Here is a 25,341-nt window from a genome sequence, read left to right on the forward strand (position 1 = left end):
GTATCCTGGTGAGCAGATTGAGAAAATTTACAAGGATGGGGTTTTACTGAAATTATACTTTTTTTTTTTTTTTTTTTATGTTTACAGCACATATTAGTGTTTTGGGTTTGTACACTGAAATTTTGGTTTACTTTTTTTATTCTCATTAATACAAAATTGCAGTGTGATTTTTCTATTGTATGAGAGTTTACTGTACAGGTGTCCCTTGCCTTATGCAATAGGCATGTTCCTGGCTAGTGGTGCATAAAGTGAAATTGCATATAGCAAGCATATTATAACATGTAAAAGATAGGGATTCATTCTGAAACGTTACATGTTCCACATTATTTTATTTCTGATTTTTTCCAAATGCATTCATACTTTGTGAATGTCCCTTTTTATACATGTTTAAAGAGCTCACATCTATTTGATAAAGACTGGTTGACAGGCAGGGGGGGGGGGCAGGAGAGCTGGATGGTTAGTGAAGGATGGTGGTGAGTGGGAAGCCAGTGAGCTGTAGAGGGAGGCCCCAGTTGATTTGAGTGGGGTGGCATGGTAGGTGGGTTGGGCTAGATGCCAAGGATAGTGGCCTTCCCTGCCTCTAACGCCCTCCCTCCTTTACTGCCTCCTTGCCTCCCTCACTGATTTACTACCTCCTTATCTCCTCCTCTGGCTCACTGCTTCCCTCACTAATTCACTGCCTCACTCACTAATTCACTGCCCCACTACCTCCCTCACTGTCTCCCTACCTCTTTTATTATTTACATTGTGTTAATATGGGAGCCTTGGGAGGGGGAAGCCAGGGCTCATGTGTCTTGGACGTGTTTAACGGGTGAGAAGTGGGACATCACATAACGCAATTCCTCACACTCGCCACTACCTTCAGCACACTACATCCGCTCATTGGACTCGCCATGCCAAAATTTGTTTTCTTTCTATTTAAGCCATATGAATATAGGGTATAAATCAAGTTAGTAATATTTTATGAGATATTAGTAAAAATAGGGTTATGCTGTGCTTGGGTGATAACATAAGAGTGAAAACTCGGACCACCCACTCCAGTCACTTGAGAGCGCATTCCTGGTAGAAGTAGGGTTGCTACATTTAAGCGAATTCACACGTAACGAATTTACGTAAAGCGAGGGAAACTTGTATATTGTTGTTGCTTATAAGCTGTTAATGATCAGCTTAACATCTTAATTTAAATTTCATTATACGTACTTTTATCACAGTAAGTTTATAAAAATTTAGTCACTTGTGCAGTACAAAGCCAGGTTTCAGATTTTATGCGAGGTGGCTAAATATACTACTCTGCATGACTTGTGTAAATGCCTTCCCAGAAATTTAATTCAGTTTTGTTTCACTATGGTTTTGCAAAAGCAGATTGAATCTTATAACTTGATGAAGAAACCTTGCCCTGCACAAAGTATACATTCACTAGTTTCTTGACTACCTAAAGAAAAGTTATTTAATCTAATTTTGTTTTTTAAACAATATGACTTCCATTGATTTTTGGATGCTGTTAGATTGTACAATAAGCCAGATTCTGTAGTTACATTTGTGGTTACTGGCTAAAGGGAATTAAAAAAACATGTAAATTAGGCTGTTGTAGAAAAGTCATTGCTCTAGACGTGTGACAACCTAATTGTAGTTACAGGAGTAGATGCTTTGTTTGACATGTCTTCAATGTTTAATTTGTCATATAATTTGAGTTAGTTCCATTGGGTGTAGCATATTAGCACATACTTTCTTCTGGATTCCAGTCTAGTATTCTGTCACTACTGTATTTTGAGAAAAATTTTCTATTACAGGAAGTTTTCAACTTTCGAACACGTTGGGGATCTTCTGTATTGTGTGTAATGATATAATAATGATATAATACACAATACAGAAGATTCTCAATGTGTCTGTAAGTTGAGGACTTGTTGTATTCTTTTGGTACAGGATTTTTACTCACTTCAATAGTGGTTACTTATTCTTGTTAATGGTACTAAAAATCTTATAATGTTGTCGTTTAGCCTTTTATGATCTCTGTAGTGCCTCCTCATTTTTTCTATCAGTCGGTATTTATAATTTTTCACTCTAAGTGTAGTAACTTGTACTTTTTAGCTTTGAAAGCCACACTAAAGAAGAGTATGTATCTCGTATATTATCTCTTAAGTGTTTTTTGCTCTCCAACAGACTAAAATTTTGATTTAATGCATGTTGTGAACAGGTTTAAGAATTTTGCCATATGTGTACTGTAGTTAAAGACTGTTTTGAAGTTAGCCACTGTAGCATTGTAGTTTCTCACTTTTTCTGAGAGAATATTTTATCAGTCTTTATTAATGTGGCAGGACCCTAGTCATAGGTGAAGGACTCTTGATCTGCAGAACTGGAGCAGATTCAATCACTTCTTCAGATCAAACCTGAATATCCCCCTAACCACCTCTAGAGGTGTATTTATTTTGTAATATGATTTATAGCCTTTAACTTGGACCGTTTCAGGGTTGAGAGGCCCTCTCCTAAACTCGTTCTCAAGTTCGAAAATTTTTCAGAAAAAAAAAATTTTCTTATGAAATGATAGAGAATCTTTTCCCGATCATAATGACACCAAAAGTATGAAATTTGATGGAAAACTTACGGAATTATGCTCTCACGAAGTTAGCGGTCTCGACGATGTTTACGCATCGGCGATTTTGCCCAATTTGGGCCCTATTTTCGGCCAATTCCTGTGTACTAGTCGACAAAAATCATATTTATTTTGCTAGAATTCCATTTTTTTCTATCGAATGAGTACAAGAAACCACCCATTTACCAATTTCAACTATCCAATAAAGTGGTTAGAAATTGGCAATTTTGCCAGTTTCTCACAAATTTCAGAAGATGCCAATTTCCAAATAGGGTCCAGAATAAACAAGACAGACATTCCTGGCACTAAAATAACAAGTTCTCTGTTCGTTAGTCACATCCCCAGGCCCCTCTTACATTTCTTTTGCTTTCCACTTTGAATTTTTATTCTCACAAAAAATAGAAGATTTACTGTTATGCAGACTACTGTATTAGTGTAGAAATGGTATAAATAATATCAGCGCACTTGTGAAAGAATATTAGACTCGCCAGTTGACATGTATTGGACGCTTGGCATGATTTGTTTACTTTGAACTTTGGTAAAAATCAAACATTTCTGCTACTTTGAACTCAATTTCAAGGTACTTTTCATTGTGAAACCAATCAAAATCATCTCAATTTCTGTAATATGTCTTCTATTCTATAAATTGAGACCAGGAAAACTAGAATACAACCATAAATACTATACGAAAATACAGTGCAAAGTCGCTGTTTTAATCCAAAAACATGGTCAAAGTTTTTTTTTTCTCATTTTGCACTGTGTGCTGCAGGATTTATTTTATACTGCTCACACTGACCACATAGACCCATTCTTTCATATGTAGGCCTACCAGCTTTCTCTTGCTAGATTTGTAGATGCTAGAATTTAGGCGTTCTAGTACGTCAATAACCCTGGTGCATAAGCCGTACTAGTACATCGGAAACCCTGAAAGGGTTAATAAATGTATGAAAGAAGGGAGAGTACCTAGGGATTGGCAGAGAGCTTGTATAGATCCTTTATATAAAGGGAAGGGGGACAAAAGAGATTGTAAAAATTATATGGGAATAAGTTTACTGAGTATACCAGGTAAAGTGTATGGTAGGGTTACTATTGAAAGAATTAGAGGTAAGACAAAGAGCAGAATTGCAGATGAACAAGAAAGTTTTAGAATGGGTAGAGGATGTGTAGATCAAGTGGTTACATTGAAGCATATATGTGAACAGTATTTAGATAAAGGTAGGGAAGTTTTCATTCCATTTATGGATTTAGAAAAGGCATATGATAGTGGATAGGGGAGCAATGTGGCAGATGTTGCAAGTGTTTGGAATTGGTAGTAATCTACTAAATGCTGTAAAGAGTTTTTATGAGGATAGCGAGGCTCAGGTTAGGGTGTGTAGGAGAGAGGGAGATTACTTTCCTGTAAAAGTAGGTCTTAGACAAGGATGTGTAATGTCACCATGGGAGATTCTAAAGAAAAATTGCAAAGGTTAGTGGATGAGTTTGGGAGTGTGTGTAAAGGTAGAAAGTTGGAAGTGAACATAGAAAAGAGTAAGGTGATGAGGGTATCAAATGATTTAGATAAAGAAAAATTAGATATCAAATTGGGGAGGAGGAGTATGGAAGAAGTGAATGTTTTCAGATACTTGGGAGTTGACGTGTCAGTGGATGGAGTTATGAAGGATGAGGTTAGTCATAGAATTGATGAGGGGAAAAAAGGTAAGTGGTGCGTTGAGGTATATGTGGAGACAAAAACGTTATCTCTGGAGGCAAAGAAGGGATAAGATAAGATTTCGTTCGGAAAATGTTCGGGAATGTATGAAAGTACAGTAGTACCAACACTCTTATATGGGTGTGAAGCTTGGGTTGTGAATGCAGCAGAGAGGCGGCGTTTGGAGGCAGTGGAGATGTCCTGTCTAAGGGCAATGTGTGGTGTAAATATTATGCAGAAAATTCGGAGTGTGGAAATTAGGAGAAGGTGTGGAGTTAAAAGTATTAGTCAGAGGGCTGAAGAGGGGTTGTTGAGGTGGTTTGGTCATTTAGAGAGAATGGATCAAAGTAGAATGACATGGAGAGCATATAAATCTGTAGGGGAAGGAAGGCGGGGTAGGGGTCGTTCTCGAAAAGGTTGGAAGGAAGGAAGGGGTAAGGCAGGTTTCGTGGGCGAGGGGCTTGGACTTCCAGCAGGCGTGCATGAGTGTGTTCGATAGGAGTGAATGGAGACGAATGGTATTTGGGACCTGACGAGCTGTTGGAGTGTGAGCAGGGTAATATTTGACTCACGAAATCGTAATGATACGATTGCAAACAAACCATACCACGGGCGGGATTGAGCCCGCGGTCAGAGAGTCTCAGAACTCCAGACCGTCGCATTAGCCACTGGACCAGCTAGCCACAATAAGATTCGTCCAACTAAGTATATTTCTACACCATAGGAAGCTTAGCATAGGCACCACTGTGACCACAAATGCAATTTTGTACAGACGAATCTCCAGCTAGCGTGGTCGTGATGAACTCTAGCTCAAGTCCTCTTAATGCCGTCAACATGACTCAGGAAATCGTAATGACACAGTGGCTAACACGACAGTCTGGAGTTTTGAGATTCTCTGACCGCGGGTTCAATCCTGCCTGTGGTATGGTTTGTTTGCAATCGTGTCATTACGATTTCGTGAGTCATGTTGACGGCATTGAGGGGACTTGAGCTAGAGTTCGTCACGGCCACGCTAGCTGGAGATTCGTCTGTAAAAACTTGCATTTGTGGTCACTATGGTGTAGAAATATACCTAGTTGGACGAATCTTATTGTGGCTAGCTGGTCTAGTGGCTAACGCGACGGTCTGGAGTTTTGAGACTCTCTGACCGCGGGTTCAATCCCGCCCGTGGTATGGTTTATAGGGTAATATTTAGTGAAGGGATTCATGGAAACCGGTTATTTTTATATAGCCAGACTTGAGTCCTGGAAATGGGAAGTACAATGCCTGCACTCTAAAGGAGGGGTTTGGGATATTAACAGTTTGGAGGGATATGTTGTGTATCTTTATATGTGTATGCTTCTAAACTGTTGTGGTCTGAGCACCTATGCAAAAACAGTGATTATGTGTGAGTGAGGTGAAAGTGTTGAATGATAAAAGTATTTTCTTTTTGGGGATTTTCTTTCTTTTTGGGTCACCCTGCCTCGGTGGGAGACGGGCGACTTAAAAAAAAAAAAAAAAAAAAAAAGATGGGGTTGTCAAAGAAGTAAATGCTAGGGTGTTGGGGAGAGGGGTGGGATTAAATTATGAGGAATCAGATACAAAATGGGTGTTGACACAGTTACTTGTTGCTGATGATACTGTGCTTTTGGGAGATTTTAAAGAAAAGTTGCAAAGGTTAGTGGATGAGCTTTGGAGGGTGTGTAAAGGTAGAAAGTTGAAAGTGAGCATAGATAAGAGTAAAGTGATGAGGATATCTAACAATATAAAGAAAAATTGGATATCACATTGGAGGGAGGGAGTATGGAAGAAGTGAATGTTTTCAAATAGTATTTGGAAGTTGACTTGTCAGTGGATGGGTTTATGAAGGATGAGGTTATCCATGGAACTGATAAAGGAAAAAAGCTGAGTGGTGCATTGAGGTATCTGTGGGGACAAAAAACATTACCCATGGAGGCAAAAAAGGGAATGTACAAGAGTATAGTGGTACCAATGTTCTATGGATGTGAAGTATGGGTTGTAAGTGCTGCAGTGAGGAGGAGGCTGGAGGCTGGAGGTGTGGAGTTACTAAAAGTATCAGTCAGAGGGTTGAAGAGAGGGTGTTGAGGTGGTTTGGTTATTTAGAAAGGTTGAAACAAAGTAGAATGACTTTGAGAGCGTAGGGATCATTCTCGGAAAGGTTGGAGGGAGGAGTTGAAGGAGGTTTTGTGGGTGAGGGGCTTGGATTTCTATCAAGTGTGTGTGAGCCTGTTTGATAGGAGTGAATGGAGACAAGTGGATTTTGGGACCTGATGAGCTGTTGGAGTGTGAGCAGGGTAATATTTTGTGAAGGGATTCCGGGAAACTGGTTAGCCAGACTTGAGTCCTGGAAATGGGAAGTACAATGCCTGCACTTTAAAGGAGAGGTTTGGGATATTGGCAGTTTGGCGGGACATCTAAACTGTTGTATCTGAGCATCTTTGCAAAGACAGTGACCCGAAAAGAAAGGAAAACCCAAAAAGAAAGAAACAATTTTCAGCATCATTCAACACTCTCACCATCACTCATACATAAATTGTTTCTTTCTTTTTGGGGTTTCCTTTCTTTTCGGGTCACCCTGCCTTAGTGGGAAACAGCTGACATGCTAAAAAAAAAAAAAAAAAATTGAGACTGTGCTTTGAATATAGTTTGTCTAATGCAACTAATGGATTTTGAATGGTTTTTATAGCATTGTAATGATTATTTCTCTGTTACATGAAATTACTTTCAGTAACAGCAAATTGACAGTTAGCATAATGATCAGTTGACAAAGGTTGCGGCAGGAGTTTGAGAAAGTGTTTAGGAAAAGCAAGTTCACAGTAAACATAGAAAAGAGCAAGGTGGTAAGAGTAAGAGGTCCATGCAGTGAAAGAGGATATGTCAGATTGGAGGTAGGTAGTATGGCAGAAGTGAATGTAGTATTTTAATACCTGGGAGTGGATATGATTGCAGTGGGTGTCTGAAATATGAGACGGAAAAAAGTCGTCAACAAAATTTAAAAGTAACCTAAATGTTCTTTCCTTATGCAAAATCCAAAGCATAACCCATCTTGAAATTTATTCCTTTCACTGACAACAAAGAAATGTGAAATTCTGATGATTATAGTATGAATTATTCATTGAACAGTTAAATGCACTGATTGATAATCCACAGGAATTTTTCATAAATAAAGTACTAAACTATGAAAATATTTCTGATATAACCCTAATTTACTTTGGCTTTGAAGATGCATTGATAGCATGCCTACGCACTTCTCTAGGCTTAGGCTCCTGACACAGGCATTGTCCCACAATCTCTAAAAGCAAAGTAGGCAGCAAAGCAGTTGTATAAATTCTAGGCTGATGGCATTAATGTCTTGTATTAGTTTTTGAAGAAGAGTAGAGACAAAATTGCTGAACACATGGAATGGTAATAATTAAACAACCCAGGTCAATTTGGATTTACAATGGGGTGCTCCTGGTTTTGCATGCAATATGTTTACACTATATTCACAAACTGACAAGTTTGCTAATGATGCAATAGCAAACAAAATGTATGCTAAGGAATAACCAGAAAAATGGAAAGATGGCTTTTTAATTTTTTAACAGATCGGCCCCAAAGAGTAATGGTTAACAAAGTACAGTAAACTCGGATTCTTCCATAGTGAAAAGTGGTTTCTTAAGGCACAGTACTCTCCTCAATCCTTTCATTCGCATATCTGATGTAGACAAAGATACAAATCATAAAACACTGTTATATCCTTCAGATTCAGGATGGTACTTTAATTTGTATTAGTGTTATCCATTTAGGACATGGTTAATTTCCAAGCACTTTTACTCTACTACAGTACACTAAAATATTCATTCCTGGGAATACTAAATGTCCCTTGTAGTGGTAACTCCCTAATGCTTGGGCAAGAAAGTTTAATCATAATTTATACATGGAAGATGCTCCAAGGACTAGTCACAAATCTGCACATTAAAAATAATACAGTGCATAATAAAGCAATTTGCATGGTAGCTGGTGCAAAATTTTTCCCACGAAGAGTTGGGGGTGCAGCGACTGCACTGAGGTAATTCAGTAAACACGGAAAGGTTGAAATATTTTCAGTGCTCTCCCACCAGCTGTTAGAAGAATTATCAATACCTCTAACTACCTCTTAAGTGGGAACATGACAATTTCCTGGTTAGCCTGGCTGTGGTTATTGTCAGATTGTATGCAGTGAGTACCAACAGCCTAGCTTGTCAGGATGTTAACAGGAAGTTCTGGTCATTTACTAGGCCACAGGGATCATCCCCAGACCAGTCCAGGTATTTGAAGGTAAACTATTCCAGTCCCATAGGCTATCCAGTCTATTTTTGGAATTGCCAGTGATAATGATTTTTTTTTTTTTTTTTTTTTGTGAAGCACTATTTGTGGGCAACTTGGGCATTGTTTTAGCCTGTTTTAGAATACAAAAGATTCACTTTTCTTCATGAGTTAATTCAGTATAAGTTCAAAGTGAATATTGGTGTATTTCCTGTTTTGTATGGTTATGAGAAAATAGATTGACTCCTCAACAACTCTGCACTGGTTGTACCAAAGACCTTCCCAGGCAGTGTTTTCTGGATTTCTGTTGCTCTAATTAAATTAAACAACCATTGTAAAATACATTTTTTATTTTGTAGTTTTAAGAGGGTAGTTTTATTCTGTGTCTAAAGTACTGTATAAATTTCTGAGTAGATTTCAGAACTAAAAAGTGCCATAGGGTGTGTGGGAAGGGGAGAGTGTTCTAGAATTTCAGGATCTGGAAGGTCTGGCAGAAATGTCATATTTTTCTTAAGTTCCTGAAACTTGGAAGTCCAAATTCGTGGAGTCCTTCGTATATAATGTATATATAGTGTGGGGAAAAAAGTAGAATTTGTTTGTTCTGGGTGTATTCTTACTGCCTGTGTTACATTTGTTTGGCCTTGTGTATTTTTTTTTTTTTTTTTTTTTTTTTTTTTTTTTTTTTTTTTTTTTTTTTTTTTTTTTTTTTTTTTTTTTTTTTGCAAACAATGTATGATATAGTAACCATAATCAAACAGTTTTGGAAGTTCAATTCTTGATTAGCATGTGCAGTTAAGTATGATGTGGTATTTTGAACCTCTTAATTCTGCAGCATGTTCTAAGTAATTAGGAGTTACCTTATTTAAAATTGAGTGTATTTTGATGCATTTAGTTTGCTTATTTTTTCACAGTATACAGTATATCAAACTTTTAAGTTGTAATTAGTTACCAAATAATGTAAATAACAGGCATCAAGTGGATACAACAGCGCCAGCAGTAACACGAATGGTCTTTACTACCGAGCAGATCCAGACAATGCAGAGAGATTACGTCGAGAATCGTACTCCTCTACACAGGTCGGGAATCCTTACTAATGCATCAACAGGAACATCACTGCATTCATGGTGCTTTAATGGTGGTGGTTCTGCATTACATCTTCTTTTACGATCTGAGGTCATCTATGTTGTGCTTACTAACAATCTTTGGCTTTTTGTACTCGACATTTCTAACTACTGATGTAAAAAATGGAAGGGTAGTAACGAAAAACCTATAGACTTTTGTTCAGAAAAAGACATTTTAACTTGAGTAATCAAAGAAATTTAATAAATTTTTATACTACTCGGTCATTTTTCCTTCATATATAATTTTTTGCCTAATTAACAATGTTAAGTGTGTCACCCGAGTCCCACAGTGAAATCCAGGCTAAGAGGACTTCCTTAGTGAAAAGAACTATTTATGACTTATCAGCATATTGTACTGCTTGAATAACATTAGTAACTTATAGTACTATAGAGACAAAGAATACATAATATTTTAAATTTGGTTAAAATATTTTAAGGATTGTAAGTTTATCCAAGATTGTAATGTGTCCCAAGATTTTGCATGGTTTCAGCTCTTGTTGCCAGCACGGGTATACTAGTGCTCTAACTTCAACCTGTGATTATAACAAACTAGAATCCCACATTATAAATGTAATGTTGACTTTTCTGCACAGGGAACTGTTTGTTTGGTGACACTTAATATCCTTTAACAACAACTTTGACATTTTGAAGTTGTGTACTGTTAATTATTATATGCTAATAAAATTTAACTTCCATTGGTATGATCTACATTTTTCAGCAGAGTAAAAGAATTTTGCCAGTGAAGGAAAGTCATCTAAAATAACATCACTCTTACTTCTTCTTTCGTGCTGATTGAATTATTTGTACCTATTTATTATGTATTTCTTTGTATTTTTGAGCTTAATTTGTGGTTCACATTGTTTATCTACATATGCTTATGTAAACATGTTTGTTGTCAGTGGAAAATGTTTGTCTTAATAGCAAGATCTATGTTACTCTGCTTTCAGCTTCACCTTCCTCACAAACTAGTATACTTTTTCAACTCTGAAGAAGATTCATATACATTTCAGAAGAAGCTTTATTGGGACATTGGTTTGCTCTGTTGAGAGCTTTATCAAGTCATGCAGAAATTTAAAAATTACATGCCCATATACAAAGCTCTTTACAGAATAAATTGTCGCAGTCAAGCTTGTTCTTCATGGTGTGTCTTTTCTTCAATTTGTCAGCAGTATGCCATTTGAAGCCATCAGTTCTAACTGTTTTATGCATCTAAAAATGCTTCCCTTTATATTTTCAAGCATATGCCATCAGCAGTGTGGTTTGTTGAAAATGGTATAAAATACTGACAAGTTGATTAGTGAGACACGTGCAACACTTGGGTATCGTTATGATATCCAACTTTATGAAAAAGATATATACTCAGCTGTTGCACGTGTGTCTTACTCATCAGCAAAATGGTTCTTAAAGATTATTAAAACTGTAGCATGTAGGGGAAGGGGGGTAAAGAATGGAGTGAGTGATATAGTATCACCAAGGCTGGAAGAGGAGCATGCATCCTAATGCATCAAACTGCAGGGTTGAGCAACTGGATTATTCCTAGGCTCAAAATGTTCCATTTGCTCTCAGCATTGATCCAATTATTTTTAAATTCTGAACTGATTTAGGGGGACCACCTCAAGTAATCAAGTAATAAGGTTGAGAGAAATTACAAATGATTGTGTGCAATTATAAAACCTGTGCTGACAAAACCCAGAAGCAGAACAATTGTAGTATGCAAATTCTAAATGCTTTTACTAAATTGTAACATTAAAAATTTTATCTTAACTCTTTTAGGGTCCAGAGCCCTGATCTGAAAATTGCTCTCAGGGCACAAGAATTAAAAAAAAAAATTCTTGTGAAATGATAGAGAATCTTTTTCTGAAGGTAATGAAACCAAAAGTATGAAATTTGATGGAAAACTTGTGGAATTATGCTCTCACAAAGTTAGCTGTCTTAGCAATATTTATGTATTGGCGATTTTGCCTACTTTGAGTCTTAGTTTAGGCCGATTCCATTGTTCCAGTCAACCAAGCTCGTAGCTATTTTAATTGTATGCCTTCCATTCTTTTGACTGAGCGTAAAAAACCACCATTTAACTATTTCATCTAACCAATACAGTGATCAGAGATTAGTAATTTGGTCAGTTTCACACAAAATTAAAAAATTGATAATTTAAAAATAGGGTCCAGAATAAATAATGTAGACATTCCTGGCACTAAGATAACAATTCCTCTGTTCATTAGTTATGTCCCCAGGACTTGCTTTCCATTTTTAATTTTTATTCGCACAAAAAATAGAAGATTTACTGTTATGCAGACTCCTGCATTATTGTAATAATTGTATGAATAATGTCAGCGCATTCGTGAATGTGTATTAGACCAATCAGTTGGATGTGTATTTGGTGAGTGACTTAATTTGTGTCCTTTGGAATATCGGCAGCTAATTTGAACTCAATTTCAAGCTACTTCCAGTTATAAAACCAATAAAAATCCTCTCTATTTCTACAATATATCTTCCATTCTATCAAATGAAACCAAGAAACTGAGAATACAACCATAAAAACCATTCAAAAATACACTGCAAAGTTACTGTTTTAAACCAAATACATCCTCTCCTCGCTTAACGACGGGATTCTGTTCCAAGAGTAGGTCAGTAAACGTACTGCTCATTAAGCAAGGAGCATACTATAATGGTAGTAGGTTTCTGTCAACCATCTTTAGAGAGTTTATTAATGTCACCTTTGCACCATTTATATTATTTTTAGTATATTTTTAAATGTTTATACAGTAGTGTACTGTATACTGTAAAAAACAGAATAGAGGAAATCAGCTCTAATATACATTACTTAGGTTTGCATACAGGTTGGAGAGATGGTCATAAGTCTGAGTGGTCCCAGTGGTGAGAAGAGGCTGTGCATGGTCTGTCCCCCCCCCCTCCCCCCCATCATGCACTGCTTGAGGGCAGAATTTTTTTTTTATATGGTGCACACTCACCACATAGATCCATTCTCTCATATCTAGGCTCAAATTTACCACTCATTTCTTATCTGAGTGAGCTGTTTTAACCTTTAAGGTTTAATTAAGATACAATCGAACCCCAGATTTCGTCCAGTGTGGATATTGTACAATTCGGATTTCGATCACTTTTTTGGGCGATATTTTATCCCAGGTATCGTACCTCCGCTTGGAAATCGTCCATGCCAGACGTGTCCGCCTGGGCCACTCATACATTCGTGATACTAATATTTTAGGTTAATGTAGACATTTTCATTAATCCATCTATAATATTTTCTTCAAAATTACATAAACACGTTACATAGCATTTAAATATGCCTTTGTTACTCGTTCGCTAAGTGTGTCCCCTCTAGTCTTAACGCCATAGTAATAATACTAATATGTACGTAATAATAATTTCTCATGGGCACATTAAATATCTCATTTTAGGTTAATATAGACATTTTCATTAATCCATCTATGATATTTTCTTAAAAATTATATAAGAAACACATTACATAGCATATAAACATGCAATGTTTATATGCTGTGGAGATGTGCTAGCCAGGCAGAGGGAAAATATTACGTTTTCTCTGGTCCAGCATCAGAGAAAACGTATATGAATCTGCGTTGGCCCAGTCACTGCCCTTAATACATAACTCTTTTGTTTACAATTCTGAGCATGAATTATTCATTACTTCTCCTTTTATTTATGATGGCATCTAAAGGTAGTTGTTAGAAATGATTAAACTTAGTGAACATGGTATGTTCATGGTAATAATATGGCTCTGGGTCGCATTAAATATTGTGTAGTTAGGATGCGGAAGAGTTGGTGGAGAAATATCACCCTAACAAAGCTGTTGCAAGCCGTGTCTGCATGGTCCAGTGACTCTCAAGCTGGTCCTAGTGCCAGTAAAAGACAAAGAAGGGAAGTAACCCCGGATAGGGCTTTGATACCTGAAGTCTTTTTGGAGGGAGATTCCCCTTCCAAACAATAACCTCTCCTCCCTCTTCCCTCCTTGCCGTCTTCCATATGCCAGTAAGTCTCTTCAATAAAGGTAAAAGTGATTTAAATGTTCATTTATCCATTAAAATTAGGCATTTATATTTATTTCTCGTTGTTTTCTGCATGTAAAACTATAGTTATTCTCCATAAAATTTATTTTTTGTTAATATTTTTGGGTGTCTGGAACAGATTACTGTAATTGGATTTACATTATTTCTTATGGGAAATATTACTTTGGTTTTCATCCATTTCGGATTTTGACCAACCTTCTGGAACAAATTAAGGACGAAAACCGGGGTTCCACTGTATTACAAGGACCCCAATGAAAATAAGTTACTCTCTCTCGACTTTTTTTTTGGGGGTTATCCTAGGTAATCTACACTTGTGCAGCTATGTGTGATAATTTATGTAACTATTTGTGTACCTATACCTGAATAAACTTACTTGCGTAGTACTGTGGCTTAGGCTCTGAACTCAAAGCCATAGTACTACTGCTCGGACCTCGAAAGGGTTGAGAGATTCACAGCAAAACAATGATATGTAACTGCTTTTCATTCCCTGTTAGTAAAATATAATTTTCATTGTGGGGAGGGTGCAGTTTGGTGGGCTGTCTGAACAGTCATGTCAGTACACTTGTCGCCAGGCATCTATTGAATGAATGACAGTAAATTTGTTTCCTCTTTTAATAAAAAACTCCTCAGAACAGAATTAATTGTGAGATTGTTGTGTAATTTTAATATTTAATATTTTTAAGTAATGTAATTTTGATTGATGGACCACATAAATGAGGTTGAACTTTTCCAAACTTTGCAACAATTTCTTTTTAAACGTTTGAAGCAAAAATAATATAAGGATAGAATGTTCCATTATGTATGTTGGGGTGGGGGAGGGGGGCAGGCATGTTTTATTGGGAGAAATAGGGAGAGGAATGTGTGTATGGGAGTGGATGTAAGTGGTATGGTTTGTGAGCCAGCTGTGGGATGTGATTGTGAGGTGACTGTGAGCATAGTTGATTGTTCTTGCAGGGCTGGGTTTGAACATGTCTAAGTTGTGGTCTTTTCTTGGTAAAAAAAAAAATTATTTTCTCTTGACTACTCCTTGGTTCTCTTCATATGTTCCTCTTTTTTTTTTTTTTTTTTTTTTTTCTAAATTCCTTTGTATTTCTTTGGATTTTCTCAAGGTTCAGTAAAATCAATTTAACAGGTTTTGGATTTAATAGACAAACTATATTGTCTTCACAGAGTCTAGAAATGTTTCCGGAAGAGAATTATCTATTATTGTTATGGACCACTGGGTAAATTGATTTCAAATTTAATGGACAAAGTTTGTGCCCTAATTGTCCGTTATTGTTACACTTGTGAAAAAATAATCTCAGCATTTGGATTTAATGAACAGTTGGCATTACCAGGCAACCTTTCTCTTTTATTAGTACATTAAATCAAGGTTTCATTGAATAGCAGATTGGCTTGGAAGGACTCCAGTAGTTTGGGAACCCCCATTATAATAGCTCTGTCCCTGTTTGTATTCTTTTTCGAAAGTCTAGGTGTAAGCTATCTCTGATCTCATTGTTTCAAGTACGGTATTACTTCCTGGAGTACTTGCTCGATTTCTGTTTCGTACCTAAAATACTGTATTGACGAAGCTCTTACTATTCTTTGTTCACTGCTACCTCTTCTATTTTTTTCACACATCACCTTTCTCATCTACCAGCCTTTCATTGTTTTCACTTAATTGGTCATAAAATGAATCCAGTTTTACTCATAAGCTTTTTTTTTAGATATTCCCTTATCTCTGAAATTTTCATTCACTTTTACTATATATTATAGCAATTCTTCATTGTTCTTGGAATGCTAAACTTGATACCTTGCATCAAATTTGTAAACGTTACACCCCATCATCCCTAATGTCTACCTATCATCTTCTTCCCTCCTGCCTTCTATTATCATACCACCCTCCTCCTTTCTATTATCATACCACCCTCCTGCTATCTATTATCATACCACCCTCCTGCCCTCTTATCGTCCCATCTCTTCTGCCTGCTCCTATCTCGCCCCTTCCTGCATGCTCCTGTCATCCTCCTTCCTACCAACTTTAGTCTCCTCCCCACACCCTCCTTCCTGCTTGTATCTTCCTACCTCTCCCTGCCTACTCTCGTCTCCCCCTCTTCTCAATACTCTTATCAACATACCTCATTTCTGTCTTTAAAGAATTTCTTTTTTATCTAGTCTTTATCATATTGTTTTTCACTTCAGTCTGTTGATTGATTGTTAGTTATCAGGTTGCTGTGTAACATGTGCTAAAGATACTTAATATAGTTGTATGTTGTAGTATAAATCTGAATAATAAATAGCTAAGTATCTGCTACTTATATTTGGCCATAGGTGATGTGTACCTGCTGTCATAGTTATGTATGGATATTTTGTATTAAATTGTATCTTCAGGTGTTGCATTTGTACTTTACCCAGAATTGTAAAGGTTTGTTTGAGTAAGCACTGAGTATAAGTATGTACCAGAATAATGTGAGGTAGGGAAGTGTGTTTTGGAATTGTGATATGAATAGGATTGCTAGGTGAAAGTAAAGTAAAAGAAAAGGTTTGAAGAGAAAGAAGGTGGTTATTAGATAAGATGATTAAGATTTCTTACAAAAATAAGATTTTGACAAGATATATAAAATAATAATGGTAGAATTACCGACAAAATGTTAGGTAAATGGACACAGATGCAACTAATGTGACATTTTATTGTGGCAGTGTTTCGCTCTCCAGAAGTTTGACAAAACTGGATGGCGAAGCATTGCCACAATAAAATGTCACACTAGTTGCATCTGTGTCCATTTACCCACCGAGATAGATTTACGTATTTAAGTTTGTGCTAGGCAAAATTTTGTGTGACTCCAAATTTGCTTAATCTGAAATGTCGCACCTCTGGCAAAGTGGCTATTGAAAGAAGGCATGGCAAATATATTTCATTTGGGTCACAGTGCCTTTGTAGGGAAACTACCTGTGAGGTTACAAAGAAAATGCTGTTGATCAGAAGACCCTGAAGAAAAGTATTGGATTAATTTGGACTTAGTGTTACTCAGATAAGATGACAAATTTTATTGTATTGTTGTAATGCATGCAGGTGTAGGGAAAAGATGAGAAAACACAATATGTAGTATAGAAAGCTTTAGGCATAGATTGGGTTTATGCGAGTGTTGAATATCTATGTGATCTGTATTATTTTAAAGATTTCATTTGAATTAATTATGTTTATCCTTTTTTTGTTTGTGTATATTTCAGAGCCCCTCTCGTCGTAGCAGTCAAATTACCGCTGAGGCCGACTCATCAGCAGATACTCGCGGGTATATACGCTCTCCTGAATCATCATGCACTCACAATGCTGACTATGAGTACGACTCACGCAATGCTAACTACCTGAGCCGGGAAGACACGGCTCCCAGGTATACCAACGGCACTAACAACTCTCCCCTCACCCCAGATAATATTGACAGCAATACCACTAACAACAACCCACTATGCCCCCTTCAGTGAGTACACGCTAGAAAGTGCATGATGACTGGCTCGAGATGTGCACACCCACCAGTACGTGCATGGCATCCATGACTGCATGAGCGTTGGACGTACATGAGCCCAACTATCTTTTGTGATGGCAGTAACAGCTGTTACATTATTCTTATTTTGGTTGTATTATTTACACATTTCACTGAATAGTTGGGATGTGAGTATATTTCCTGCTTTTTATTGTTAGTGGATATGTCTTTAATATATGGGTTCAAGAATTTACAGTGCTCCATAAACATACAGTAGAAATATTTTTTTTTTAAATTATGTACAATAACATCTCCTGTAATGTGTTCTATAAATCATTTTCGTTATATTGCAACACTGTTTATGTAGGTTTTCTTGCTTTATGAGGGCTTGTTGTATTCTGATTCACTTAGTGTATATACATTGATACCATTGGTGCCAGAGCTATGAGGGTTAGTGTAAAATAGACCATGGAGAGCAAGGACTCAATAAGAAAATACTATATCAACATCTATTGTCCAAGACTATTCACTCTATTACCAGCAGGTATCAGAAATATTGGAAGAACGGGTATAGATATTTTTGAAAGGGAATTTCATCACTGCCTCTCCCAAATGCTGGATTGACTAAGCTATGATGGATATATGAGCTAAAGGGTTGCCAACAGTAACAGCCCAGTTGAACAGATAGTCAACAGGAAAGTCTTGCCCCAGGCTAGGCTGTGAGGATGAAGACACTCTTGAAACTGGTCATAGGTATATCTACCAGTATTGGCTTTGTGAAGTATGAAGTCAGTTATGCAGTTAGCGTAAATGTGGGTGGATGCTATAATTACCGTACCTGTTTGTAGCTATAGGGGCAGAGCAGATCTTGTGAGCCAGGAAAGACTTATGAAGGGATTCAGGGAAACTGGTTAGCCAGACTAGAGTCCTGGAGATTTGAAGGGCAGTGCCTGCACTTAGAATGGGAGGTGGGGATAGTAATATGAATTTACAGTAGTTGTGAGCATGCTTCTGGAAAGACAGTGATTGAATGAATGATTATGAATGTGTTTTCTTTGTTACCCTGCCTTGGCAGGACATAAAGATTTGGTCTTATAATCTTGACCTATACACGGGTATATACTGTATGTATGAATAACATGTATGTTCAGTAAAGGTGGTTTAGATTAGATCTAGAAAATCAGTTCATATGGCAGCCTTTTGTTAAGATCAGTTTTTTGTAGTACAAGTCGGCCATCACTAATCCAGCATCATTGGGACCTGTAGTGTGCCAGATTAGTGAGTTTGCCGGTTAGGTTAGAATACACTTAATTAACCTATCAATAGAGAGACTTTCTGCTACATCTTCTTCATTCTCAGCACTGCTTTCTCCTCCACTGGCTTGCTGCTGTGGATTTACAACCATCTACACAGTTTCTGTGTCAGTATGATGATGAAATTTGAGTCGGTATAATGAATTGAGTCAGAATAGTGAAATTTGAATTTACGCTAGCCGAAATTAGTGCCGAATTACCGATGAATTACTGATTGCCGGATTAGTGGTGGCTGACCTGTATTAGGGAGTTAATTCTCAAGCATATACCAAAAGACATTACAGGCAAATTAAATTGCTGTACATTTCAAATAAATTGGCATGGGATATATAATAAGTTCAGTTTTTGTAGTTGCAAGCCCAGGAGTTTGCTTTAGCTCTTTCTTTAACATGTTATGTAGGACATTAGTCTGAATTTGAGGTAAAATGTGTTGTCACTGCACTAAACCATTACATTAATAGTCATTGATATAACTAACAAAAAACATTCTGCCACTAAAAACATTCTGCCAGAATATTTTTAGTGAATGTTGTTTGGCTGGGTTCACTTGAGTTTTGATGGGGTTCATTAGTAAACAAGGATTGAACTGAATGGTACCTCTGAGAAAGGTAATTTCCAGAACTGATCATCATTGAGAAAGGGATTCCTTGTACATTACAGTTGTAAAAAAAATTATTTTCTATATCCATCATTCAGAATCCTAACCTGATTTTGAGTAATTTATTAAAGTCATGCAATGCTTTTCGTGCAAAACGATGATTTCCTAAACAAAGTGTGCCTCATTACAGGAGATTTTATGGTAAATACCATTAAGTTACTCTGAATATTTATTTTTCATTTGATAATGAACATACTGTCTTAGTATAGTATATGTGAAGAATTATATTCTATTGTCTGATTGTCATGGAATATTACAGATTTACAAACTATCCACTTCATTTCTGTTTAGGATGATTTGCCAGAGAAATTTTCTTGTTTAGATATTCCTCTTGATTTTTGGCAGACAGGCTCAGTGTTCTGTATTAAGTTGAATATATGTATAATCCAGCCAAATTGGTACTGGACATTTTATATCAAAATAATTTTGATGAATATATTGAGGAATATTCATCTTTTTTTTATTATGTAATTCTTGTAGCCCTGAGATACTGTACAGTAGGGCCCCACTTTACGGCGTTCCGCTAATACAGCGATTTCAAATTATGACCAAAATTTGCTATACTGCAATGGTCTTTCAAATACAGCGTGCCCCACCCAGTTTGTTTACATTCTCCGTGAGTACATCTATTATGTCTGGAAACTTACCAAAATTTCAAGTGTTTTACAAGCCACCGTGTTTGACGTATTTTTTTTTTTTTTTTTTTTCAACAAGTCGGCCGTCTCCCACCAAGGCAGGGTGACCCAAAAAAGAAAGAAAATCCCCAAAAAGAAAATACTTTCATCATCATTCAACACTTTCACCACACTCACACATTATCACTGTTTTTGCAGAGGTGCTCAGAATACAACAGTTTAGAAGCATACACATATAAAGATACACAACATATCCCTCCAAACTGCCAATATCCCAAACCCCTCCTTTAAAGTGCAGGCATTGTACTTCCCATTTCCAGGACTCGAGTCCGACTATATGAAAATAACCGGTTTCCCTGAATCCCTTCACTAAATATTACCCTGCTCACACTCCAACAGATCGTCAGGTCCCAAGTACCATTCGTCTCCATTCACTCCTATCTAACACGCTCATACACGCTTGCTGGAAGTCCAAGCCCCTTGCCCACAAAACCTCCTTTACCCCCTCTCTCCAACCCTTTCGAGGACGACCCCTACCCCGCCTTCCTTCCCCTATAGTAGGTTGGTAAACAGCAACCGCCCAGGGAGGTACTACCGTCCTGCCAAGTGAGCGTAAAACGAAAGCCTGTAATTGTTTTACATGATGGTAGGATTGCTGATGTCTTTTGTCTGTCTCATAAATATGCAAGATTACAGGTATGTCTTGCTACTTCTACTTACACTTAGGTCACACTACACATACATGTACACATTTATTTATACACACTCATCTGAGTTTTCTTTGATTTTATCTTAATAGTTCTTGGTCTTATTACTTTTCCTTTTATATCCATGGGGAAGTGGAATAAGAATCTTTCCTCCGTAAGCCATGCGTGTTGTAAAAGTCAACTAAAATGCCCGGAACAATGGGCTAGTAACCCCTTTTCCTGTAAAGATTGCTAAAAAGAATAAGTTTGACGTATATATACTCATAAATTCTAGTGGCTTCAAATCAAGCAGGAGAAAGCTTGTAGGCCTAAATGTGAGAGAATGGGTCTGTGTGGTCAGTGTGCACCATATAAAAAAAATCCTGTAGCATGCAGTGCATAATGAGAAAAAAAAAACTCCGACCTCTTTTTTTTTTTTTTTTTTTTTTAAATTAAAATGCCGACTTTGTGGTCTATTTTCATATAGTATTTATGGGTTTATTCTCGTTTTCTTGGCCTCATTTGATAGAATGGAAAACATATTGTAGAAATAGAGGTGATTTGATTGGCTTTTTTATAAAAAGAACCTGGAAATGGAGCTCAAAGTAGGGGAAATGTTTGATTTTTGCCGATGTTCAAAAGTAAACAAATGATGTCATTGCCCAGTAAATGTCCAACTAGCCATTCTGATATGCAGTCATGAATGGGTTGACATTATTTGTACAAATATTACAGTATTGCAGTAGTCTGCATAACAGTAAATCTTCTATTTTTTGTTTGAATAAAAATTCAAAATAGAAAGCAAGAGTAATAGAGGGGCCTGGAGACGTGACTGATGAACAAAGAAAATGTTTTTTAGAGCCAGGAATGTCTGCATTGTTTATTTTGGACCTTATTTTGAAATTGTCATATTTTTTAATTTTCGTGAAATTGGCCAAATTGCAAATTTCTGACCACATTTTTGGGTAGTTGAAATCGGCAAATGGGCAGTTTCTTGTACTCGATTGCTAGAAAAAAGTTCTAAAGAAATAGCTATGAGTTTGGCCGACTGGAACAATGGAATTAGTCAAAAATAGGGCTCAAAGTGGGTGAAATCGCTGATTTGTAAATATTGCCAAGGTCGCTAACTTCGTGAGAGCGTAATTCCGCCAGTTTTCCATCAAATTTCGTTTTTTTTTTTAAGTGTCATTACAATCGGGAAGAGATTCTCTATCATTTCATAAGATTTTTTTTTTTTTTTTTTTTTTTTTTGGCGACACCTCAGGATTGGGGGTTGCGACAGTCAAGGGGTTAAAATTATTGCGTATTTTATGTGTACTCTGATAGTTATGCTTATGTGTACCTGTGCCTAAATATACTTACACACTGTACTGGCGTGCATGTACACATTAAAATCACCGAGTCTCTCTACTCATGACACCATAGTAATACTACATAATAATAATCTCTTGGGCACATTAAATGTCTTATTTTATGTTAATATAGACATTTTCATTAATCCATCTATAAAATTTTCTTCAAAATTATATAAGAAACACATTACATAGCATATAAACATTATACATACACCCAAAGAATAAAAATTGACATATGAGATTTGTTTACAAAGCTGCTTTGTAGGAGTGTCGGAAGAATTGCGTTTTCTCTAGTCAAACACTGGGGGATAACTGTAGATAAATATTCCTTTCATATGCCTTCACTTTGTATATAGCAATTCACGACTCTTGTGGGTTTAGTGCTTCTTTTTTATTATGATTATAATAATAATAACTTGTAATAATAATAACTTTCTCCATGGGGAATGGAACAGAATTCTTCCTCCGTAAGCCATGTGTGTCGTAAGAGACGACTAAAATGCCGGGAGCAAGGGGCTAGTAACCCCTTCTCCTGTATACATTACTAGAATTAAAAAGAGAAACTTTTGTTTTTCTGTTTGGGCCACCCTGCTTCGGTGGGATATGGCCAGTTTGTTGAAAGAAGAATAATAATAATAACTTGTAATAATAATTTGTAATAATTATAATTATAATAATGTAGGTAGTAGGTTGGTAGACAGCAACCGCCCAGGGAGGTACTACCGTCCTGCCAAGTGAGTGTAAAACAGAAGTGTGTAATTGTTTTACACGATGGTAGGATTGCTGGTGTCTTTTTTCTGTCTCATACACATGCAAAATTTCAGGTACGTCTTGCTACTTCTACTTACACTTAGGTCACACTACACATACATGTACAAGCATATATATACACACCCCTCTGGGTTTTCTTCTATTTTCTTTCTAGTTCTTGTTTATTTCCTCATACCTCCATGGGGAAGTGGAACAGAATTCTTCCTCCGTAAGCCATGCGTGTTTAAGAGGCGACTAAAATGCCAGGAGCAAGGGGCTAGTAACCCCTTCTCTTGTATAAATTACTAAATTTGAAAAGAGAAACTTTTGTTTTTCTTTTTGGGCCACCCTGCCTCGGTGGGATACGGCCGGTTTGTTGAAAAAAATAGTAATAATTTGTCAGAGCATCATTCCTAAAAATTACATGAGAATGGAAGTGTTGGTCTTTATTTATTCTACTGTACCACTGTGGAAACAACTTGTACACAATATAAGGCGTTTGTATGAATGTTTATGAACCATAACCAGACACATTGTCTGTTTATTTACATGGTGGGGTGGCCAGGCATGCTCCTCTACACTACCTTACCTACCACACGACTTTCTACAAATAAATACTTTTCACCTTTTACCCTACATTAAGACTTCAAATAATTTAAGATAAGTATTGATTGTACTGTATATGCATTTTATCACTCTATGAAGCCTTAAGCATCGTCGTAATATATTATGCGTGGGTTGGGGTGGCCAGGAGGGCTACCACACCTAACTTCTTACAGTAAATACTACTCGCCTTTTGCCCTACATTAAGACTACAAATATTTGGAGGTAAATGATGAGTGTACTGTGTGTGTGTTTTACTTTTGATTGTTTTTATGCCTAGTTCTATTGCGAACTTAATATATGTTAGTGTAAACTTATCTGGCATTTATATGCATTTATAAGTGGATAAAATGGCATTCTGCTTTCCGACAGTAGCGTGGAACCTAACCTGCCGTGTAAGTGGGACCCTACTGTATTTAAAATTTTTGTTTATTAGAGATTCACACTTTATCTGGCTTAATTTTTTAACAAGGTTGAACAAGGGAATCTGTTATACTGAAGTTATTTAATGCATGTAGTCTCAGCAGACCTTTTAAATCTCTCAACAGGGTATTGCTAATACTGTAGTACAGTTGGAAGGCTGTTCATGTAATGAATGAATATACTGTGACAACCATTGTAGCAAATCCTGTGATAAATTTTATCCAGATAGATGAAATTTACTGCCATTATTTAGTTCATAATACTGATAATTGATGATTTTCAAGGGAATGAGGGTCTTTTGCCCCAGTGAATGGTCTCTTGCTCTGAGGAATTGAATCTGTTATCTCCTTCCTCAAGTTCATTCTAAATACCACCAACCTTGGCTTTCCCAGTGGGATAATTTTCCCTCTTTTGCAAAATTCAGCACCTAGACAAAGGGAAAGGGATCACTATTAGCCTTGTTCTAACATATATTCTGTTGGTGCACAATGATAGCCACTTCACTCCACTTGCTGGACGCTGGGTCACCTTTGACCATGCCCTATTATCCTCCCGGGACTCCCCCTCCCTTTCCATTCCCCAGTGAGCCATCGTGTGGCCATCTAGTAGGTCCTCTGATGATGGAAATACTGCTGAAGGTTGCCTATGAGTCTGGGAGTACCAACTGAAGGTGTATAATTCCTGGTATACTTACCATAATAATTGCAGTTTGTGCACTTAAATTAAATACTGAATATTATGGCTTGAGAATGAATCTCCAATTATAACATGAAGTTCTATGGGAAGATAGGTTCAGTGTACTGTAATGAATTTTCAGAAACACATTACTGTCATAAGATGGGGTCCTACTGTACCAGACTAATATAGCTAAATTGACATTCAGTGGCCATTAACTTCCTCCCTCGGTATATGCAACAGGTTAATGCTTGCTGGTGAGGGTACTCAGATCAATATTTCAATAATGATACAAATGTTGGCTTTGTGGCCACTTGGAAAAATATTGCAGGTCACCTGAAGAATCCAGTCCATGGAGAAACAGTTCATTGTAATCCAGATTGTGACTACCCCTTCCCCTTTACCCTTCCAGTTTTAACTGCAAAGCAGTGCATCCCTTGTATTCTTGTTGGTACACTGTTTTTCTTCAGGAAAGTAAAATTTAGTATTTGAAAGAGAAAGATTTGTCATATGTCGTAAGATTAAATTTGCCTTCCTTTGTCAAATGTCATTCAGTCACAGGATGATTGTGGAAATGCATATTAAAGATGCTAATCTAAAACTGTTTAATGTCATTGTAGTGTCCCCACCTCTCTAAAAGTCATCCATCTTAATTGAGCTTAATTAAAACTTTAGTTCATTTTACTATGTCCTAACATACATTTGAACTGCCCACCTCGCTGCAGGTGCCACCTTGGATACAGACTCCCTCTGACTTTTTAACTGAAACCAATCAGTTGCATTAACAACGAGGTAGATTTTACTTCTTCACTAACCCCTTACAAATTAAACTACCCTTTGCACTGTATAACCTACATGGGTTTGGTGCTTATTCTTGATTCTAGTAGTAGTAGTAGTAATAATAGGAGTGAATCGAGACAAATTGTTTTTGGGCCCTGACAAGCTGTTAGAATGTGAGCAGGGTAATATTTTGTGAATGGATTCAAGGAAACCGGTTAGCTGGACTAAAGCCCTGGAGGTGGGAAGTGCAATGCCTGCACTTTAAAGGAAA

The 25,341-nt window shown here is 36.9% G+C and overlaps 1 protein-coding gene across 12 annotated transcripts in view; it reads left to right on the top strand.

The window, feature by feature from the left end:
* The window catches only part of LOC128702903 (uncharacterized protein F09G8.5), a 138,326-nt gene that overhangs the window by 60,619 nt on the left and 52,366 nt on the right, over positions 1-25,341 (top strand). For 4 of the 12 annotated variants that reach the window (XM_070102599.1, XM_070102600.1, XM_070102604.1 and 1 more), the window contains 2 exons: positions 9,530-9,637; positions 16,942-17,189. In XM_070102599.1, coding sequence (XP_069958700.1) covers positions 9,530-9,637; positions 16,942-17,189 — 356 coding nt within the window. Of the gene's footprint in view, positions 1-9,529; positions 9,735-16,941; positions 17,190-25,341 lie in introns of all 12 variants that reach the window. The other 8 variants (XM_070102603.1, XM_070102605.1, XM_070102608.1 and 5 more) reach the window with 4 other exon arrangements.

The sequence above is a fragment of the Cherax quadricarinatus genome, chromosome 82, assembly GCF_038502225.1.
Source record: "Cherax quadricarinatus isolate ZL_2023a chromosome 82, ASM3850222v1, whole genome shotgun sequence".
In the NCBI taxonomy this organism is placed as follows: Eukaryota; Metazoa; Arthropoda; class Malacostraca; order Decapoda; family Parastacidae; genus Cherax; species Cherax quadricarinatus.